The sequence below is a fragment of the Phaseolus vulgaris genome, chromosome 4 (genome assembly GCF_051622355.1).
Source record: "Phaseolus vulgaris cultivar YP4 chromosome 4, ASM5162235v1, whole genome shotgun sequence".
In the NCBI taxonomy this organism is placed as follows: domain Eukaryota; kingdom Viridiplantae; phylum Streptophyta; class Magnoliopsida; order Fabales; family Fabaceae; genus Phaseolus; species Phaseolus vulgaris.
In genome coordinates, this window is record NC_143501.1 from 48,745,443 (window position 1) to 48,766,988 (window position 21,546).

At 28.5% G+C, this 21,546-nt stretch overlaps 3 protein-coding genes across 4 annotated transcripts; all 3 read right to left on the bottom strand.

Annotated features, from left to right (window-relative positions):
• Positions 1-1,526: 1,526 nt before the first annotated feature.
• On the bottom strand, positions 1,527-6,650 carry LOC137838039 (cytochrome P450 CYP736A12). Of its 2 annotated transcripts, none has more exons than XM_090301687.1 (3): positions 6,417-6,650; positions 3,140-3,931; positions 1,527-2,639 (listed from the first exon to the last, which is right to left on the bottom strand). In XM_090301687.1, exons 2-3 carry the CDS (start codon positions 3,830-3,832, stop codon positions 1,797-1,799), a joined length of 1,536 nt encoding a protein of 511 aa, XP_090157813.1. In that variant the 5' UTR covers positions 3,833-3,931; positions 6,417-6,650; the 3' UTR covers positions 1,527-1,796. The 2 variants fall into 2 exon arrangements, with proteins under 2 accessions (XP_090157813.1, XP_068503351.2); XM_068647250.2 differs by having other exon boundaries at positions 3,140-3,928; positions 6,417-6,588.
• Positions 6,651-13,611: 6,961 nt separating this feature from the next.
• On the bottom strand, positions 13,612-16,655 carry LOC137838041 (cytochrome P450 CYP736A12). The gene is made up of 2 exons (XM_068647255.2): positions 15,963-16,655; positions 13,612-14,574 (listed from the first exon to the last, which is right to left on the bottom strand). The coding sequence occupies exons 1-2, from the start codon at positions 16,635-16,637 to the stop codon at positions 13,750-13,752; spliced, it is 1,500 nt and encodes a 499-aa protein (XP_068503356.2). The 5' UTR covers positions 16,638-16,655; the 3' UTR covers positions 13,612-13,749.
• A 3,781-nt stretch (positions 16,656-20,436) lies between these two features.
• Positions 20,437-21,325, bottom strand: LOC137838042 (cytochrome P450 71AU50). Its single transcript, XM_068647256.2, has one exon. It carries the CDS (start codon positions 21,238-21,240, stop codon positions 20,500-20,502), a length of 741 nt encoding a protein of 246 aa, XP_068503357.2. The 5' UTR covers positions 21,241-21,325; the 3' UTR covers positions 20,437-20,499.
• Between the last annotated feature and the right edge of the window lie 221 nt (positions 21,326-21,546).

The following is a 21,546-nucleotide window of genomic DNA, read 5'->3' on the forward strand; positions in this document are numbered from 1 at the left end:
TATTTTTGACACTGATTAATTTGGTCATATATCAATAATTATATCTAATTTATATTCATCTCCTTCACGACCATAGTCAAATATCTTAGTTTTGGTAAATCAAGCTCCTCCACCATCTTGTTCATTCCAACCACATGTTTTAGCTCCTCTTCAACACTTTCCATCACTCTTAGATGTCACACAAGTTCTGAAATGGTCCATTCAATCACGTTGCTATGTCAAACACAATACCCTTTATGTTTGTTTTATCAATTATAGTGCATCTTCAACATGTGGATGTATTGGTTGGTTTTTCAACCAAAGTAGTGTGTTAATGAAATCATTAAGGTGGTGTGTAGGACGTAGATTAATGAGACTAGGGGGAGCTAGGAGAATGAGTTGTGTTAGAGGAAACATAGTTTCTTTAGTTTATTCTTTGTGTGTGAAGCTTTGGAGATGGCAAAAAGAATTGATTGTAACCTGTATTTATATCTTTCTCTTGCATGAATGAATTCATGTTGGGTGATAAAAGACAAATGTGATTTTTAATAAATTTTCACCTAAAGAAATTTGAGTTTGAGTTTTTGAATAAAACAACGTTAAGTAACATTATTAGCATTTTTCAAATCAATCTTTCAAACTCTGACGAAGTATACATGTATTGTTTAAGTGATAAGAATGTGTATATGTAACGCTTGAAAAATAGTAAAGAAGATTAACGTCTCTTTACGATTTGGGACGATTCTACTTTAGATACCTCTAATTGTTTTTGTTGATGATTATAGATTTTTACTCATGAAATCAGATAATGGATTTTGTGATGATTGAAGAAAAATCCTGAAGGATTCATTCAAATCTATTTGACCACCAAAGTAAGCATTGATAACTAAAATTAGCAATGATCGGGTCGTTGTTTTGTGTATGATTAAAAAATTTGCAGGATAAAGATATCAAAACATATCCCTAGAAAATGACAATCATTGAACATGAAAAAAATGTTTTCAGTTGCTTTTTTGTTGTCAAAATTAAGAATTTCTTTATTGTTTTGGTGGAGAAAATGTTTTAGATTAAGAGAAAGTTCATTACCTTATAAGATAAATCTGAATGCAAACCCATAACTAGAAGATTCGACCGAATGTGTTGACTCTCATGGTTAAATTAAGAATTACATCCACTATCTTTGATGATAAGAATTAATGAATTACGTGTTTTAAAAAAATCTTCAATAACATCAATTGAATCTCATCCTTCATTTTCGATCGAATCCATTTTCTGCATTATGTTATTTCTTTTCCATGTTTTGTTTTGCAATGTTGATTTTCTAGTCCAATTTCGAATATTAGAATATTGAATGTTTCGTGCACCTATAGCCAAAATCTTGCTTTTGTTTTGCTCGGGCTAATAATTAAGCAATCCTATCTTTATAGTAATATTAAGAAGATAAGGTAGTTGCGTGGGGAACTATTTTGTCTTTTGTTTTTGTTATTGAACCATATTGTGTATCTTTCAAGCTAGTGCAGGAATATTATAAAATATTGTAAAAGAAGTACAAAAATAGTAGAAGTACTTTTCATGTTGTCTTTTTGTATTATACAATTAACACCACAACAATCAGAGCATTGGGTTTTATGGGTAATGATACGTTGACTACTCATATTTTTTATACAATCACATTACAACTCTCAATACTATTATTTTAATACTTTTTCATATCATTTAATTCCAAACTTACTCTTTATTTATATATTTCTTTCTAAATCTATCACATCAAGAGTTGTATATAACTCTAAGGATCGTCAAAGTATCATTTTCCGGGTTTAATCCATTCCAACTTCACCTGTTAGGCGATAAGTTGGCACAGCTAGCAAATGCTTACTTCTTGGCATTGTGAGACCAAATTTCTCAGTCATGTCCAACTCATCAGGGGACATGCCTGATGGAAGTTCCCAGTTGAAGCAATGAACCAATTGAGAAAGAACAATCTTAACAGTGGTTAGACCCAAATGAATCCCAGGACACCCTCTACGACCAGAACCAAATGGTATGAGTCTAAAGTCAAATCCTTTGATGTCCACATTGTTGTTGGTAAATCTTTCAGGATAAAACATTTCAGCATTATCTGACCAAACTTTAGGATCTCTCCCCACAGCCCATGCATTCACTATCACCCTTGAATTTTTCTTTATGAAATAACCATCTATAGTAACATCTTCTCTACACTCACGAGGTACTAGCAAAGGTACAACAGGGTACAATCTTAGTGTCTCCTTCACCACTAAGTCCAAATAAAGCAATTTTTCCATATCAGTCTCCTCCACCTTTCTTTTCATTCCCACTACACTTTCCAACTCATCTTGAAGTTTCTTCATCACCCTTGGATGCTTTAAGAGTTCAGACATGGCCCACTCAACCGATGTGGAAGATGTGTCAATTCCTGCAATAATCATAGTCATCACGACAGCCTTGATATGCGTTCTTTCAACCACAGGACCATGTTCATCGTGAGGATCCAGGGGTTGATGCATAAGTGCAAGGAATATGTCCACAAAGTCCTTTTGGCCTTTTTCTTCTTTATCAGAATATTGTTCATGGTCTCTGATAATCTGCTCCAGGACTACGTCAAATGATTTGCTCACTTTCTTTAATCGTCTTACTAGTCCCTAATATAACAATGATTGAATTAATATCTCATTGTTTAAGGATAAAATCATAAGTCATAAATAAATAAGTGAATAATGAAATGAAAGTTACATCAGAAAATTAAATCAAATTGTTAGTTTTGACGAACTTCCTAGTATGAATATTTATTCAACACATATTTTGTCATTCAAAACAATCTTCTTTAGGACATTACTACTTAAGGGATTAATCTCTTTTAACCAATGTTTTTTCATATTCATAGATGATAGACCTCAAGATAAAATTTCTTACCTCATGATTAAAGAACAAGGTTATATGTCAATTATGTTACACTGTGATGGTAGAAAAAGCTTGAATTGTTTAATTCTAAGGACAACATAATTTAACCATCTAAATAACAATAAAATCTAAACTATGAAAGATCATTAACAAAATATGCAACACAACTACATGTTCAGAATCAAAAGTAATATGATACGGGATATGCCAAGTGTTTACAATATCTAGTAGCATTTCATACCTGAAGATCAAACATACGTAGCCAAGGTAAATAATCTGCAACATTGAAAGTTCCTGCCAAGTCCAATACTTCACGAACAAGGTTCTTTACATCAAATCTATCGTCCTTACTGCAACCAAAGATCATTTTAAAGGTGACATTCTCGATGATATTGCCTGCAGTATCACTAAGATCTATAACCTCACGCGATGATGCTGTTTTCTGGAGAAACCTGACACACTCTGCCAACTGCTCACTTCTCAAAGGAGAAAACATCTCAACTTTTGATGCAATCAGAAGTTGTACTGTGCACAGTTTCCTCATGTTGCGCCAGTAGGGACCATACTCAGAAAATACTAAGCCCTTGCCACCATAGGAAATATAGTTGGATGAGATGCTTTTAGGCCTAGAAGCAAAAGTAATGTCATGGGTCTTGAGGAATAGTTCGACTATTTCAGGTGAGGATATCACAATGGTTGGAACTTGTCCTAGCTTTAAGGACATTATAGGTCCATAAAATGCTGCAAGGGATTGAAGGGTGCGGTGTGGTAGTTTCCCTAGCATGTGGAGATGACCAATAATTGGTAGGGTCTTGGGACCAGGTGGATGTTTTCCATTTTCTTGACCTTGTTTTGGTTTTAACACAACAATTGATAAAATAAATATAAATATCACAAGGAGTATTGCAGGAATAGCTAATGTTTGAGGTAACATTTCTGATTTTTCTTGATTAAAAATGGAGAATGTTTGGAGTATTCCTTATATGATCTTAAGGTAACCAAGGCTTTGTCATGTCATGGACATAATTTCCTGCTACAAAAAAGATATGGGTGATTGCAGAGTGAATGATGGCTTAGAACATTAAAATAAAATAGAAAGCAAAATTATACTTCATGTAATCAATAAATCATACTTGTTAAACGAAAATTTGATGATTCAGGTCTTGAATTGATTCACGTTTTGTTATTGAAATTAAGATAAATGTACAATTCAAGCATATATTAATGCATCATTATTTTTTGAAACTCTATCCAATCCATTTCAAAACTTTAGATCAATATGTACTCCTAAGTTTAAATGGATGAAAGATAAAGAATAACAAACTGAAGTCTAGGAAAACTTGTTTAAGTATGTACTAGAAAGACTAACATATGATTCGTACCAAACATTTTTTATCTACACGCAAGTCTCAACTTCAAAAGTTAGAGTAAGTTTATTGTATAAATCACCCTATGTTTACAAATGTGTCTCATACAAAAAAAATTCTTCAATTTCTCACTACTTAGTGTCTTAATTTACATAATTTGACTTTATCAGTGAAACAAATGTATCTCTTTTCTTTTCAAACATAGATTTGTTTACTTATTATTACAAATTCAATATATCATCTCACCTATGAGGTCTCAAATAATCCAATCTAATCATAACATGTATCAATTTAATGTATTTTGATATAATTATTTAAATGTAAGCTTAAATAGACTGAATATTACAAAAATAAACATATATATATAATATCACACGAATTAGTTTGAACTTAAATATATTTGTACTCTACTCACACATGCTTGAGGAGGTTATTTTTAAGTGTATCTTACGGTATGGGATATTTTACAAAAAGACAAAAAGATTGATTTGATTATGACTTAGCAGGTGATCTAGATGATAAAAAAGGACATATCATTGTCTTTTTATGCTTGGAACAAACATTATTTCAATGATCTTCTAAAAAACAACTCATTGTTATTTTCAATTTTTTTTAATATGGAAATTTATTGGTTCCTTAGAATGTTTATTGTTTTGTAATGTGCATATTTTAAAAGGTTATATCAAATATAGAAATCAAATGTAGAAAGAGAAAATTTGCTAAAGAGATTAAACATCTCAACCCAAACATGAAAACACCTTTCTTTCCATAAAGAATTAAATAGCTTGACAAATGACAAATTAAAATCAATATCACTTGGGTTGGGAACCAGATTCTTGTGCTGGCAGCCAAAAAGTGATCCTACACAAACATTTTTATTCTAAAATAAACCTACTAACAAATCATTAAACAAAAATTAACTTTTTAAATTAAAAAATAATTAGTTACTATATTAACTAAATTAAATATTATTTTAAAAATTAAAAAATTATTAATTTTTAAATTAATTTCTATTATTAATAAATAATTTTTAAATTGATATCTAGTTTGTTATTAAGGTTTTAACTACTAATTTAAAATTTAAAATTTGATAATGTTGGAAATTTCACATCGACTAGATATTAGAGTTTTCCATAGTATATAAGTGGGTGCAAACCTCACTTTATTGAAACGGTTTTATGAGGTTGAGTTAGGCTTAAAACCCACTTCTTAATCGATAACAAAATTTTTGATAACTAATTAAATACCAATTCTAAAACAATTTATCAATTATAAAAACAAATTTAAAAACTAATAACTTTTTTAACATCTAAATAATATCTAATTTAGTCAATATAGCAATTAATTATTTTTTTGGGTCTATTTAATTTAATGATTCTAATAGTGTAAGAGTATTACTAGCTTTCTGAAACTCTTGATATAATTACTAACAATTTTAAGTTAAAACTATTATTACTATAATCTCTAACATAATTAAAAATATTAAGAGATCTTATAAAAAATAATGAACAAAATAGATAAATCGTATAATTTTTTACAATAAGTTGTCTCACTTGACCCACTTACCAATTTTTATAATTTTTACTATTTTAGTAATTAATGGGATAAAAGATTAGGGCAGTTACTTATTTAGTGGGATTTGGTAGTTGCAGAATAAACTATAATTTTCTTTTATACTATTGTTGAAGAATAGATACACATGTCTACAACTTACTTTTTTCTTTATCTGGTGTAGGTAGAACTGTTCATAAGAAAAACTGGTTCTGAAACAACACAGTATAGTAAACAACACAGTTTCTGAAGTTACAGTGACATGATTCAAGAAATCAGGTGTAAAATTAAGACTTTAGAGTCTCCCAAATTCCATAAATAAAACCTTGAATAAGACAACATAGGAAACTTTTGAGACAACAACAACAATACTCAAAGGTTTAGTATGCTTTATCTCATTACCCAAAAGAGAAAAATAAAAGTATGAATAAACAACACAGTTTTTGAAGTTACAGTGATTCAAGAAATCAGGTGTAAAATTAAGACTTTAGAGTCTCCCAAATTCCATAAACACATAGAACAAGACAACATAACAAACTTTTGAGACAACAACAGCAATACTCAAAAGATGAAAATAAAAATAGAATGAGAGAGAGGTACCTTAGTTTGTGATGGTGTGGATCCAATGAAGAGAAATGAGTTGTGTTGGAAACTTCTGCAGAGAGAGTGCAGATAAAGAAGATCTGAGGAAAAGAAACGTTAGAAGGTGAAACAAGTAAAGCAGAATAACATTAAAGAAAGAAAGAAAGAAACAAGTGGTTGTTTGGTGTGCATGAAAGTGAATTGATTTTGGAATTTACTTTATATGGATAAATGGAAAGATTGACTTTGTGTTGCACATTCTTACCCTTGGAACACCAATGCCACTTTCTACTTCATATCTCCCTTAATGCCTCCTTATTTTTAACTACTTTCTATATTTTTGTTTTATTAAAAAAATATATAAATATGGGGATTTTCTTTTACTAAAATAGTATAATTTTATAAATTAATTATCAAAATGAATAAAATATAAAAAAATTATTCAAATAGATAAGTCTGGTCAAATTGACACGAAACACGAATTCATTGTGAATAAATTATATCAAAATGATACGATTTCAGTGTATTTAATCTGACACAATTTCATTGTGAATAAGTCATATATTATCTTGGGTAAACTAGAACTCACTTATCTATTTTGATTTTTTTTTCAAATTTTTACCTATTTCAATAATTACCTATGAAATTACCCTAATCACCTATCTAACTTTATATAAATGGATAGCTAGAAGCCACACATGCTAATGTCTTATACAAAGAGACCAACTTCTATACCAACAATTATAATAAAAAGGTGTCCTCTGGAGGGGATGATGTTTGTTTATTTTGATTCTGTCCACAAATATGAGGACAAGTATTTTTAGATCACAAACTCCATACTCATTTAAAAGTTGTGCTATTAATGATGATTTCTAAATTGTTTCATGATATTTCAGTTGGTTGTGTGATGTTAACTGTGTTGTATTTAAAATTGTAAAACAATGATTTCTTATATATTATATAAACTTTTAAATTTAGATATGATTTAATTTCGATATCATTTAAGTTATTATAATAAAATAATATTCATTTTTATTGTATTTAAAAAAAAAATATATATATATATATATATATTTGTTAAAGATATAGTTTAAATATTATCTTAAATAAAAGATATTATATGATTTGATAGAAATATATTTTATCAAACATTATTTATTATTAAATATAATTTTTTCTTATTGTTAGATATTTTCTTCATTATAAATAAGAATGATATTAGTACAAACACACAATTATTTCAATATGGCATTTGATTAGTACCTTTCTCATTGATTTGTTTTACCATAAACTAGTTGTTAGGTCATGACCTTTTTCCTAGTTGAGGTTTGGGAATATATTTTGAAAATATAAGGAATATATTATGAAAGAGTTTGTTATTTATTTTATTCATGTACGTCATAGAAAAAAATGTAACAAATATTAAATATTAACAATATTTTAATCTTATTTTTTAAATCTATATAATAAATAAATATATTTTTATGTTTTATGTAAAAGATATTTAAAAAATTATAATTGTTTTGAATGAAAAGAATGTTGCCGACAGTTTAATATGCAGTGAATGCTCTTCTTAACAAGACTCCAATTGTTTTGGTGCAAGCAACAGTTAACACACAAGTAATTTAAAAAAAAAATTAAAAAATATATATAAAATGGACCTCACCACTTATTAAATATTTATACTCAATTCAAGAGGTTAAGAAAATAAAATTCTTAAAAAAATTTAAAAAGTTTAAAGACAAATTAGAAAAGCAAAATAAAAGAATAGGTTAAATCAAAGAAAGTAAAAATGTGACAAGAATGTAAATATGACAAAGAGAAAAACACTTTTGAAAGACAAGATAATCTAAATAATATATTTAGAATTACCACTAGAAATATAAAACAAATTAAATAAGCTAACAATTAATCTTCAATAAACAAGATTTTTCTAATAATTTAATTCAAGACTAAATCTCATAACTAAAAAAAATAGAACAAAGTGAATGAGAAAAATCTTAGACAATCCTTTGAAATCTTGTGTGAGTTTTGCAGCCACATATTTGAATTCCTCAAAGTCATATTAAAATGGAAACATGGAAACGTGGAGGCCACTTCATCCAAAAAATCAAAGGCATGTTTCTGTCTCTACTTCACGTGGTGTCAAAATTCAAAGTCAAATTCAATTATACTAATTTTAAAATGCAAATTAACTTCCATTTAGTTTTTTTTTAATTTTTTTATTAATAAGTATAAATTATTTATATATTATTTTTTTAATATATTTTGGTTTAATTTTTTTATTTTCTTATATTTTTTTAATAATATTTTTTATATAATAATAAATAATTGTTGTTTCTGGAGGTGTAAAGTTTTATATTAATATCCAGATAGTTATTAATATCCAGATAGTTTTTATAAAAAAAAATTACATCCAAAACATTCAAATTGAATTTAACTATTTATTTCTTAAAACGATTTAATTACATTTGTTATTTCTTAAAATAAAAAAAAATATTCTAAAATTGCACAAGTCATACATATTAAGATTTAAGTGGAAATAGATATAATTAAGTTATAAATATAACAAACGTCAGTTTAATATAAAATGAAGATAAAATCATATATAACAATTACCCAATTTTAGAATAATTTTTCTTCACAATTCAAAAAATATGAAATAAAATTACGCCATTTTGCAATAAAAACCAAATTCAAAACTTGGTTCCCTTATCAAAATTTCTCAAATGTAAGAATGTGCATCTTCCAAATTCCTCCAATTTCAACTAAATTTGCTTTTTGCACCAACAAAACTCATGTTCACAGTTGGTTCAAAGGAATTCTGTTTATGCACTGAATCATAAATTTTGAATTAAACAACAATTTCTTCAAATTAATTGCATCGTAACAATCTAGCATGAAAACTGTAATAATTTCAAATTAATTTTTATTTACATAATAATGGCTAACATAAAAAATTTATATAAAAAAAAAACTAATTTCAATCATTCCAGTATATGTTCAATAAACAAAAATTTATTAAAACAAAATACAATAGTACAACTGAAAAAGCCCAAAGCTCAATAATAAGTAAAGAGTTTGTTATTTATTTTATTCATGTACTTCGCATATAGAAAAAATGTAAAAAAATATTAAATATTAACAATATCTTAATTTATGTTTTAAATCTATATAATAAAGAAATATGTTTTTATCTTTTATGTAAAAGATATTTAAAAAATTATAATTATTTTTAAATGAAGAGAATGTTGTGTGATAGTGAAATATGTTATCCCTCTTTGAATCAAAGGCATCTTTCTCTCTCTCTATCTATGCTTCACGTGGTGTCAGAATTTCAAAGTCAATTTCAATTGTACTAATTTCACATTGCAAATTCTCTTTAATTAATTATTACACCCAAAGCATTCCAACTTAATTCAACCTTTTTTTTCAAAAACAATATAATTTCATTTTATATTTCTTAAAATAGATAAAAAATCTAAAATTAAACAAGTTGTACATACTTCCATTTACATGAAATTTTATATAATTAGATAATAAGTATGACTTCAATTTAATATAAAATAAAAATAAAGTTGTATAGGTTAAGTACGAGAGATTCGATTTAATATAACCTTTTTCTTATTTTTATTCACTTTTAACTCTTTTTTTTCTTAATTTAAATAACTTAATTTTTATACTTAGTTTCTCTCATTTCAATAATTTCTTAGATTTTTCACATGTGAATGTGAATTCGGTATTTATTCAATTATGTGTTGAGAAAATAGAAGAAGTGATGAAATGATTTATTAGATATGAATGCATTGTATCTACCATTTGAAATGTCTCATAAACATGATTTCATGTTGAATTATGAGATGACCCACATTTTTACAAGTTTAGCTAAAATAATTGGGTTGTTATATTTAGGAGGATATTTTTCTTTGTGTTTATTAAGTGAGTATATGGTTTACTATTAAATTTAAAATTTAAAATATACTTACAAATTTATAAATATTAAAATATTATTTTCAAAATTGCTTGAGATACCTATAAAATTTTAGTCTCCTATCTAAAACTGATTGTTATTATCTATTTTACTTTTTATTTATTTATATAATTCAATGATAAACCCTACCAAAATCAATAATATAGACATGGGTTAGAATTTATTCTTAGTTGTAATCTTCAATAAAATAATGACGAAAATGTCTTCTAGCACTGTGCCTTGACTGAGATCAGAGGCACATGGCAGACAATATATATTTTAATACATAAGAAAATATTTTCATTTTAAATAGTTTTTTAATATATATAACTTAAAATCAAAGTCATGACAATTTTTTAATAGGAGTTTTGATTATGTATTTAAACACGTTACTTAAATTAAATTAGTTAGTTAAATTGGATACTAATTTAAAAATTAAATAATTATTTATATTTAAAATTATTTTTATTATTAATAAAAATTTATAAAATAATTTTTAAATTTGTATCTAAATTAGTTATCTAACTTTAGCGATTAATATTTTAGATTATAAATTAGTCTTTAAAAGACTAATTTAAAATAATAGAGACTAATTTATAATATAAAGTAGTACGTAGCTAAAATCTTGGTAGCTAATGGTCAGATACAAATTTAAAAATTATTTAATAATAAAAACTACTTTAGATACTATAGTTTTTTAGTTTATAAAATGATCTCTAATTTCATCAAATAGTAACTAATTATTTTGATTTTTAAAATTAGTTTTTATTTAATGATTTTTTTAGTAACTATTGATCATTAAGAAAAGTGATTCACTATTGATCATCAATAAAGAGTGTGATAAGAAAGAAACTACAAAAATACAGATTAAGAAAGTGAGATTGAAGAAATTATTCACAGTAAGTCTCTTATGGATCAAGATAAGTGTTTCTCACTATTATAATGCCTATGAGAATCATAGATTGTAAGATTTTTATAAAATGTATCTGAATCTACATGTAGTGTGAGAGTCAGGATGTTCAAAATTTATGATTATCCATGGACAAATATTTTTCACCTTAATTTTTAAAAAAAAAATATGAATTTGTGATAATTAAATTACCATAAAATTTTATCGCACCATAAGAGCACGAGAGTGTAAGTCTTGTTCTGTCAGTTGAATGACCATGTGAATAATTGTGAGTTATTAGCCAAATTCTTTGGTAGGAATTGCATTGGCTCTACATATGTATAGCCTTTCGGTCCTCTAAAGATATAAGACATTCCAATTCAAAGTGACCCTTTATTGGGCCTGCATTTATGTAGAAATGTTTCTTTGTTAAGAATTGCATTGGCTCTACACGTGTAACAACCTCACGGTCCTCTAAAAATGTAAGATAAATTCCAATTCATAGTGACCCTTTACAGGACCCGTATTTCTGCAGAAAGGGCTCGGGGACTTTCCTACATTTATTCTGCATTTTTGAATGCTTTGAATTGAAATGCTAACACCCAAATCCCACCATGCAATTTTGTGCTTTTAAGCCAATTCACGACCAATTTGATGTTGCTTTGAATCGTGTGTCCCCCTCCTTCAGTGGGAGCATCTTATTGATTTTGAATTATAATTAAGAAATGAAAAAATTCATTTTTGCAGGAAGTCTTGACATTTCCTGAGAAAAATTGACCTAAATAAAGGTGAGCATAATGTTTATGTATTGGTGGATTGATTATGGATGTATAGCTCATCTTTCTAATATGATGCATGAATTCCTTTGAACTCGAACCACAAACCCAAATGAGAAGTTTGTCTTCATGGGAAATAGAGTGAATGTTTTAGTTGAAGCTATCAGGACTTATCGTTTAATCTTTAACACTGTATTTTATTTAGAATTGTTTTATACTTTGTACCTAGCATTTTTTGAATTTAGTTTCTTTGTCTAAAATTGATGTTGTTGATACTCTTATAGGTTTGGGAAGGGTTGTTTCAGTTTGTATAAGCATACTTGTATAGGATCTAGTGCACTTTATGATGATTTATATGTTAAAACTCTTATGACCTCACATCATAATGTTGACACTAAAAATAGTTTAGTTAATGAATGTTTAGCTTAATTGTGGCATAAGTGTTTGGGATATATTTCCAAAGAAATTATGCAAATATTGGTAAATAATGAAATCTTTCTGAATTTAGATTTTAGTGATTTAAATGTATGTGTAGATCATACAAAAGGAAAACCAACAAAACACACAAAGAAAGAAGCCACATGAAACATTCAACTTCTTGAAATTCTTTCAATAAAAAATGTGCTCTATCACATTTTTAATGATTTCTCACAATATGGGTATGCCTATTTACTACATGAGAAATATCAAGCATTCATGTCTTAGAAATTATATAAATGAACTAGAAAGACAATTAGATATAGAGGTGAAAACTGTCAGGTTAGATAGAAATGATGAATATTGTGGAAAATATGATGAAAACTGTCCATAAAATACTTTGTTTTATTTTCAAAATTGTCACTAAGTTTTTTTATTGTTGTGGTTAGGGAACCCAGGCGTCAGTGACATTTTCTCCACTAGTGTAGGTTTCTCAACTCATTTCTCACCAGAAATAGTAAAATGTGTTACTCGGCTAAATAAATCAATCACGTGTTATTGGAATAATTACTTACTTTTCTATTATAAAAATTTTGACAAGCATGATATTTATTCCTTTTATAACGATTATATGAATTTTTTGATTTACATAAGAGCTTTTAAATTTATTGATTTTGACTATTACACTAAACGAGGGAATGTTTTTTTTTATAGTATTAAGAAGTGGATTTTAAGCCTAACTCAACCTCATAAAACCGGCTCATGGGGTGAGGTTTGCACCCACTTATATACAATGAAATATTCTCATCTCTAGTCGATGTGGGATCTCTAACATATTGTTTTGCTATTTCTTTTTTTCCCTCTATTTGTGTGCAAACAAATCTGACTGAAATCAAATAATATAGTTGAACGTGAGAATCTTAAATCGAAAATAGTCTTTATTAATAAATTATCAATAAAACTAGTTATTATTTTAAGAACTATTCATTAGTGATGGTATAAGACAAAAGTTGAATAACAAACAATCATGAGTGCTTTTCACTCACCCAACATAAAATGTAATGACAACGAAGCAAAATATGGTACCACAATTGAAAAACAAAGACTCTCTCACTTGGCACAGGTTATGATAAAAAAAAATAGTTATACTTAAACATTGAATTGATAAAAACACTTGATCACTTATTCAAATTATTTGATCACATGTGTAAATGTGACACATTTCTCAAACTGGAATTGAAATCAACCACAAACATATCTAGATCGACCTTGCTTTATATTATTATCCTCTCTCTTAACCTAACTAGCTAGTCGGTAAACTGGTCTAGTTAACAAATGATTCTTTCTAGGTATGCTAAGTCCAAATATCTCTTGCATGTCTAACTCATCACAAGACATGCCCAATGGAAGCATCCAATCAAAACAATGCACCAATTGAGCCAAAACAAGACTAACTGTGGTTAGACCCAAATGAATCCCGGGGCACCCTCTTCGACCCGAACCAAATGGTAAAATTCGAAAGTCCTTTCCACGAATGTCTACATTGTCATTCTCAAACCTTGTAGGATCAAAAATCTCGGCATTGTCCCAAACATTAGGATCTCGCCCTATAGCCCATGCATTTACTATAATTCTTGATTTTTTCTTTATTAAATAACCATCAATGATAACATCTTCTCTACACTCGCGAGGTACTAGTAAAGGTCCAACTGGGTGCAACCTTAGTGTTTCCTTCACCACCATGTTCAAATAAGATAACTTTTGTAAGTCATTTTCCTCCACGTGTTTGTTCATTCCAACCACATGTTCTAGCTCGTGTTGAAGTCTTTTCATCACACTTGGGTGCCTCAAGAGTTCTGACATGGCCCATTCTAACGTTGTGGAAGACGTTTCTAATGCTCCAGCGATCATGTCTAATATGATAGCTTTGATGTTTGTCCTATCAATGACATTTTGGTGGTTGTGAACATCATCTGGTTGATGCATGAGTGAGAGCAAAATCTCCACAAAATCTATGTTGTATTTTTTCTCTTTGTCATATGAATTATTTTCGTGGTCTTGGATTATCTGCTCTAACCTTTCGTCAATTGACTTGCTTGTTTTCTTTAATCTTTTTGTTATTCCCTACAATGGTTGCATGCATAAATTCTTCATGTATTAAAAAATAACATCACATATAATTCCATCATATTCTTTCATATGTATATAACAACATTGATAAACACTAGCATTAATAAGTGACCAATTTACTAAAAATTGTACAATTTATTAAAATATTTTGCCATAATTAATTGAATTTATTTTATATTTGACTATTGGTGCTTTATTTATTTTTTTTCAAATTGCATTCCATTAAATGTACTGCATTTCATTAACTAATTAAATTTTCTAAATTTACAATATTATATTCAATAATTTTTATAAGAAATTTAAATAATTAAAATTGAAAAATCATATCCAATCAAAGTCAAAAAATAACAAATACACATAAAGGTATTATTAAAACTTGAAAATTAAATAAAAGTATAAAGAAACAAAAGAAATCTAAATCGTTTAGAATACGTAAAAATGACATTAAAAATAAAATAAAATATACTAAAAAACTCTATTCATGCAAATACATAGATTTAAAAAAAAAAATATAAGTACCAATATATTATATTTGGATGCACGATTTTAAAAATATAAAAATCATGTTTAAGAGTACGATTTTTATTTTAAAATAATTTTTTTATATATTTCTACAGTCGCACTTTATAACATATTTTAATAAATTCATGCTGGTACGTTTATTTTAATTGTTTAACTTTTTTTGTTAAAATTGTGTTTAATGGCACATTTTTATTTTCAATAAAATCGTGCCATTACAATAGGCATGCTTTTAATATCTTTTATACTTTGGTGTGTAAAATGTACCTCTTGGCATGTTTTGTGTTTTTTTTTTTTTTTTTTTAAATGGTTCACAAGTTATCTGGATTTTTTTGCAATATATGGAAATTGGTAGGGTTTGTTTTTAGTAGTTTGTCGGGAAAGTTTAGTGTTGTTACACTTTTTTTTTTTTTTAGAAAAATGATTTTTTGACACCCCATTTTTCTTTTGCTCCAAATTACACATTTGAATTACTTATGTGATAGGGGTATTTTTGTAAAATAATAAACATAAGGTGGGTGTAATTTGGAGCACTAGGTGTCAAATTATCACTATTCTTTTTTTATGAGTTGAATCATCTAAAAATGGTTCAGATATATATATTATTTATTATTGATAAAAAATAGATAAATGTTAAAAAAAATTTAGATAAATCATGTGAACAAGTATTAAAGGGTTGAGATAACTTTTTGTATTCCTCTGAATTTAGTTTCATTTTATTTTTGATAAAAAAAATTATGTGAATCAAGACTTCTACTTTCCTTCTATCATTATTTTTTATATATATATTTTTCTAAAATATTGTTTCTTAGTCATTTTTAAGTGCATATGCTAACAAGTTTTAGTGGCAACATATACAATACCTGAAAATCAAACAGCCCTAGCCAGGGCATGTAATCTGCAAGATTAAAAGCTCCAACCAAGTTCAACGCTTCTTGAATAAGCCTTTTCAGCTCCAATTTATCATCTTTCACACGCCCCAACACCATTCTAAACACCATCTTCTCCACCACCTCTGCCACCAACTCACTCAGATCCACAACCTCACCTAACGCAGCAGAATTTTTCAGAGACTCCACCAACACTCCCAACTCCTCTCTCCTCAGAGGACCAAACATCTCAACCTTTGAGGCACTCAGAAGCTGCACAGTGCACACTTTTCTCACGTTGCGCCAGTATGCACTGTACTCAGAAAAAACCAAACCCTTGCTGCCATGTGAAAGGGTTTCAGAGACTTGGATTTTGGGTCTGCTGGCAAAAACAGTGTCATGGGTTTTGAGGAACAGTTCTGCAGTTTCTGGGGAAGAGACCACTATGGCTGGGACCTGCCCCAGATTTAAGGACATTATGGGACCATATTTTGTGGCAAGGGATTGAAGGGTTCGATGTGGGAGTTTTCCTAACATGTGAAGGTTTCCAATAATTGGCAAGGGTTTGGGACCTGGTGCAGTTTTCCAATCATGTTTCTTTTGGAACAAAAAAACAATGAATGATATTAAGAGAAGTGTTATAGGGATAGCTAGTGCTTGAAACAACATTTCTAAATTGTTTATTTGCTTTGTGAGAATTAAGAGGTGAGTTTAGGTTATTTATAGACCTTAATATATAGTATACTGTGTGTATATAGATATATAGGTAGATATTGATGGGAAAAACGCGCGCGGAAACAAAACACATAATCACGAAATCAACTGCAGAAAAATAAACGACACAAGATTTAACGTGGTTCGGTCGCCAACTGCAACCTACATCCACCCGAACAACTATTAGGTTTACATTATATCCTGTTACACACCAATTACAAGTACAATAATCTCTTTAAATAGAGATAAATAGAGATAATAAAGGGACATAACAATTAAGCTCACTCACTAAACATGTGTCTTGTCAGCCCAACCCAATTGGTCCTGGCTTCGTACCAACATATATATATATATAAAAAGAGAGCATACTGGAAGAGAGCCAATTTATAATAGAAATAAGTTAAAGAGAGCATTTAAAAATGTTTTGGTCGCAGTGCTTTTTCCCTTACACACTGTCATGGTTGGTACCTCCTTGTTTGCTACCTCTTTTTTTGTCTTGTTATTTAGACTGTTCATTATATCTTAGTTTAATTCTAATTTTTATTTTTAAAAATTAAATTTTTATATCAAATCATTTTTAAAAATATTTTTTAATATATATGAATTTATTCTATTTTAGTCTTTATTTATTTATGGTAATTCAATGATAAACTCGACCAAAATCAATAATATATAGACATGGGGTAGAGTTTATTCGTATTGTGATCTTCAATAAAATAATAAGCCAATAACGACGAAGACCTTGTCTTCTAGATTAGAGGCACATGGATCTATGCAGACAATATATCTTTTAATACATGATACGAAACTATTTTAATTTTAAATAGTTTTTTAATATATATGACTTAAAATCAAAGTCATAGACGATTTTTCTTTACTTATGATATTATATTATAAAAGATGGAAATGCGTGCCAAAACCTTTTTACAACTAAAAGAGTGCATTAATATCATACCTAATATTATTTGAGTTTAACTAACCCAAGTACTTAGATAACCAAATATAAAAGCAAATTGGTAGCCTAAAAAAAATAATCAGAAAACAAAGTTTATAGTGTTGACAAATACTTTCATATTTCTATTGATGTAGTTTTTGTGTATTTAAAAGACAAAAGTCTAATATCACTATTACTAACATTTTTTTTTTCATTTTGAAAAGTAGATGATAACAATTTGATGGGAGTTGAGAAAGAAAAAAAAAAGAGTTTTTCCTTATGTAACAAAGGTTGTTTACCATTGATCATCAAGAAAGAGTGTGATGAGAAAATAAATTACAAAAAGACAGATTAAGAAAATATGATTAAAGAAATTACTCATAGTAAGTCTCTTATGGATTAATCAAGATAAATGTTTATCATTATTATAATGTATGTGATAATCATAGACTCTAAGATTCTTATAATATACATCAGAATCTACATGTAGTGTGGGAATCAGGATGTCCAAATTTATGATTATCCATGGATAATGTTTTTTTACCATAATTTTTAAAAAAAATATGAATTTGTGAAAAGAAGAATTTTTTATAATTAAATTACCATAAATTTTATGGCACCTCAAGGAGCACGAGTGCACAAGTCTCATTCTGTTAGTTGAATGATCATGTGAATCTGTGTGAGTAATCAACTAATTTCTTTGGTAAGAATTGCATTGGCTCTACACATGTATAGCCTCTCGGTCATCTAAAAATATAAAACAAATTTCAATTCAAAGTGACCCTTTACAGGGCCTACATTTCTGCATAAACGTTTTTTTGGTAGGAATTGCATTGGTTTTACACATGTATCAGTCTTTCAACCCTCTAAAGATATAAGACAAATTCCAATTCAAAGTGGCCCTTTACAGTGCCTGCATTTTTGCAGAAAGGACTCGAGGACTTTTCTACATTTATTTTGCATTTTTTAATGCTTTAATTAAATTGAAATGCTAACACCCAAATCTCACCTTGCAATTTTGTGCTTTTACTCATTCCAAGGAAAGAAGTCAAATCCCGACCGATCTGATGTTGCTTTGAATTTTGTGACCTCCTTTAGTTGGAGCATCTTATTGCTTTTGAATTCCAATTAAGGAATGACAAATTTCATTTTTGTGGGGAGTCTAGACATTTCCAAATGGTTTGCCCCAAATGTAAAGTTTGATTCAAAAATAAAGGTGAGCATAATGTTTATGTATATTTTGAATCAAAGTTAACTAAAGTTTGCTATAATATTTGGTGGATTGATTATGGATATGTATAGCTCATCTTTCTAATATGATGCATGAATTACTTTGAATCCGAACCATAAACCCAAATGAGAAGTTTGTCTTCATGGGAAATAGAGTGAAAGTTCTAGTTGAAGCTATCAGGACTTATCGTTTAATCCTTAACATTGTATTTTATATAGATTTGTTTTATACTTTTTATGTACCTAGCATTTCTTGGAACTTAGTTTCTTTGTCTAAAATTGATGTTGTTGGATACTCTTATAGGTTTGGGAAGGGTTGTTTAAGTTTGTATAAGTGTACTTGTATGATAGGATCTAGTACACTTTATGATGATTTATATGTTAAAACTCTTATGACCTCACGTCATAATGTTATCACTAAAAGTAGTTTAGTGAAATGAATGTTCTGCTTAATTGTGGCATAAGTGTTTGAAATATATTTCCAAAGAAATTATGCAAAGATTAGTAAAGAATGAAATCATTTTGAATTTGGATTTTACTTATTTGAATATAGGTGTAGATTGTACTAAAGGAAAACCAACAAAACACACAAAGAAAGTTGCCACATGAAGCATTCAACTTCTTGAAATTCTTTTAATAAAGAAATGTATTTTATCACCTTTAATAATAATTTTTCATGATATGGGTATGTCTATTTACTACATGAGAAATTTCAAGCATTCCATGCCTTAGAAATTTATATAAATAAACTAGGAAGACATTTAGACAGAGAGGTGAAAATTGTGAGATTAGATAGAGAGGGTCAATATTGTGGATGATGAAAGTTGGACCCTATGTGATCGGCCATAAAATACTTTGATCTATTTTCAAAATTGTCATCGAGCTTTTTTAATGTTATGGTTAGGGAGGTCAAACGTAAGTGACATTTTCTCCACTAGTGTAGGTTTCTTAACCCATTTCTCACCAGGAACAGTAAAATGTGTTATTCAGCTAAATATATCAATCATGTGTGATTGGAATGATTACTTATTTTTCTATTATAAAAAATGAGTTTCATTTTGACGAGCATAATATTTATTCCTTTTATAATGATTATATGAATGTTCAAAGTTACACAAGAGCTTTTAAATTTATTGATTTTGACTATTATATTAAACGAGAGAATATTTTTAATTTTTTATATAGTTTTGCTCTTTCTTTTTTTCTCTCTCTATTTGAGTGCAAACAGAATTAGTGCATGAATGAAATCAAGAGAGTTGAACGTGAGAATCTTAAACTGAAAATAGTATTTATTAATAAATTATCAATCAAACTAGTTATTATTTTAATAATCATTCATTGGTGATGGTATAAGACAAAAGTTGAATAAAAGACAATCATGTGTGCTCCTTATTCATCCAACATAAAATGTAATGACAATGATGCAAAATATTGTACCACAATTGTAAAAACAAAGAATCTCTCACTTGTCACGGGTTATGACACAAACAAAAATAGTTATACTTAAACCATTGAATTAATAAAAATACTTGATCACTTATTCAAATTATTTGATACATGATTAAATGTGTAATATGTCTCAAACTAGAATTGAAATCAACCACAAACATATCTAGATTGACCTTGCTTTGTATTATTATCCTCTCTCTTAACCTAACTACCTAGTCGATAAACTGGTCTAGTTAACAAATTATTCTTTCTGGGTATGCTGAGTCCAAATATCTCTTGCATGTCTAACTCATCACAAGACATGCCTAATGGAAGCATCCAATCAAAACAATGCACCAATTGTGCCAAAACAAGACTAACCGTTGTTAAACCCAAATGAATCCCGGGGCACCCTCTTCGACTCGACCCAAATGGTAAAATTCGAAAGTCCTTTCCACGAATGTCTACATTGTTATTCTCAAACCTTGTAGGATCGAAAATCTCGGCATTGTCCCAAACATTAGGATCTCGCCCTATAGCCCATGCATTTACTATAATCCTTGATTTTTTCTTTATAAAATAACCATCAATGATAACATCTTCTTTGCACTCACGAGGTACTACCAAAGGTACAACCAGGTGCAACCTTAGTGTTTCCTTCACCACCATATTCAAAAAAGATAACTTGTCTAAGTCACTTTCCTCCTCGTATTTGTTCATTCCAACCACATGTTTTAGCTCGTGTTGAAGTCTCTTCATCACACTTGGGTGCCTCAAGAGTTCTGACATGGCCCATTCTAATGTTGTGGAAGATGTTTCTAATGCTCCACCGATCATGTCTAATATGATAGCTTTGATGTTTGTCCTATCAATAACGTTTTGGTTGTTGTGAACATCATTTGGTTGGTGCATGAGTGAGAGCAAAACCTCCACAAAGTCCATGTTGCCTTTTTTTATCTTTGTCATTTGAATTACTCTCTTTGTCTTGGATTATTTGCTCAAAGCCTTTGTCAAGTGACTTGCTTGCTTTCTTTAATCTTGTTGTTATTCCCTAAGCAATAGTTGCATGAATAAATACCAAAAAAGTAACAAAACATAATTATACATATTCTTTCATATAGACATAGATATGCCAACAAACATTTCAATTTATTTATCTATGGAGTTACATGTAAAACCCTAAATTTCATTCCATGATAAAAATATGTGAAAAGTTAGATAAACACTAATTTTAGTAAATTTATCCTTATACAAATCTTTGCTGGTCCAACT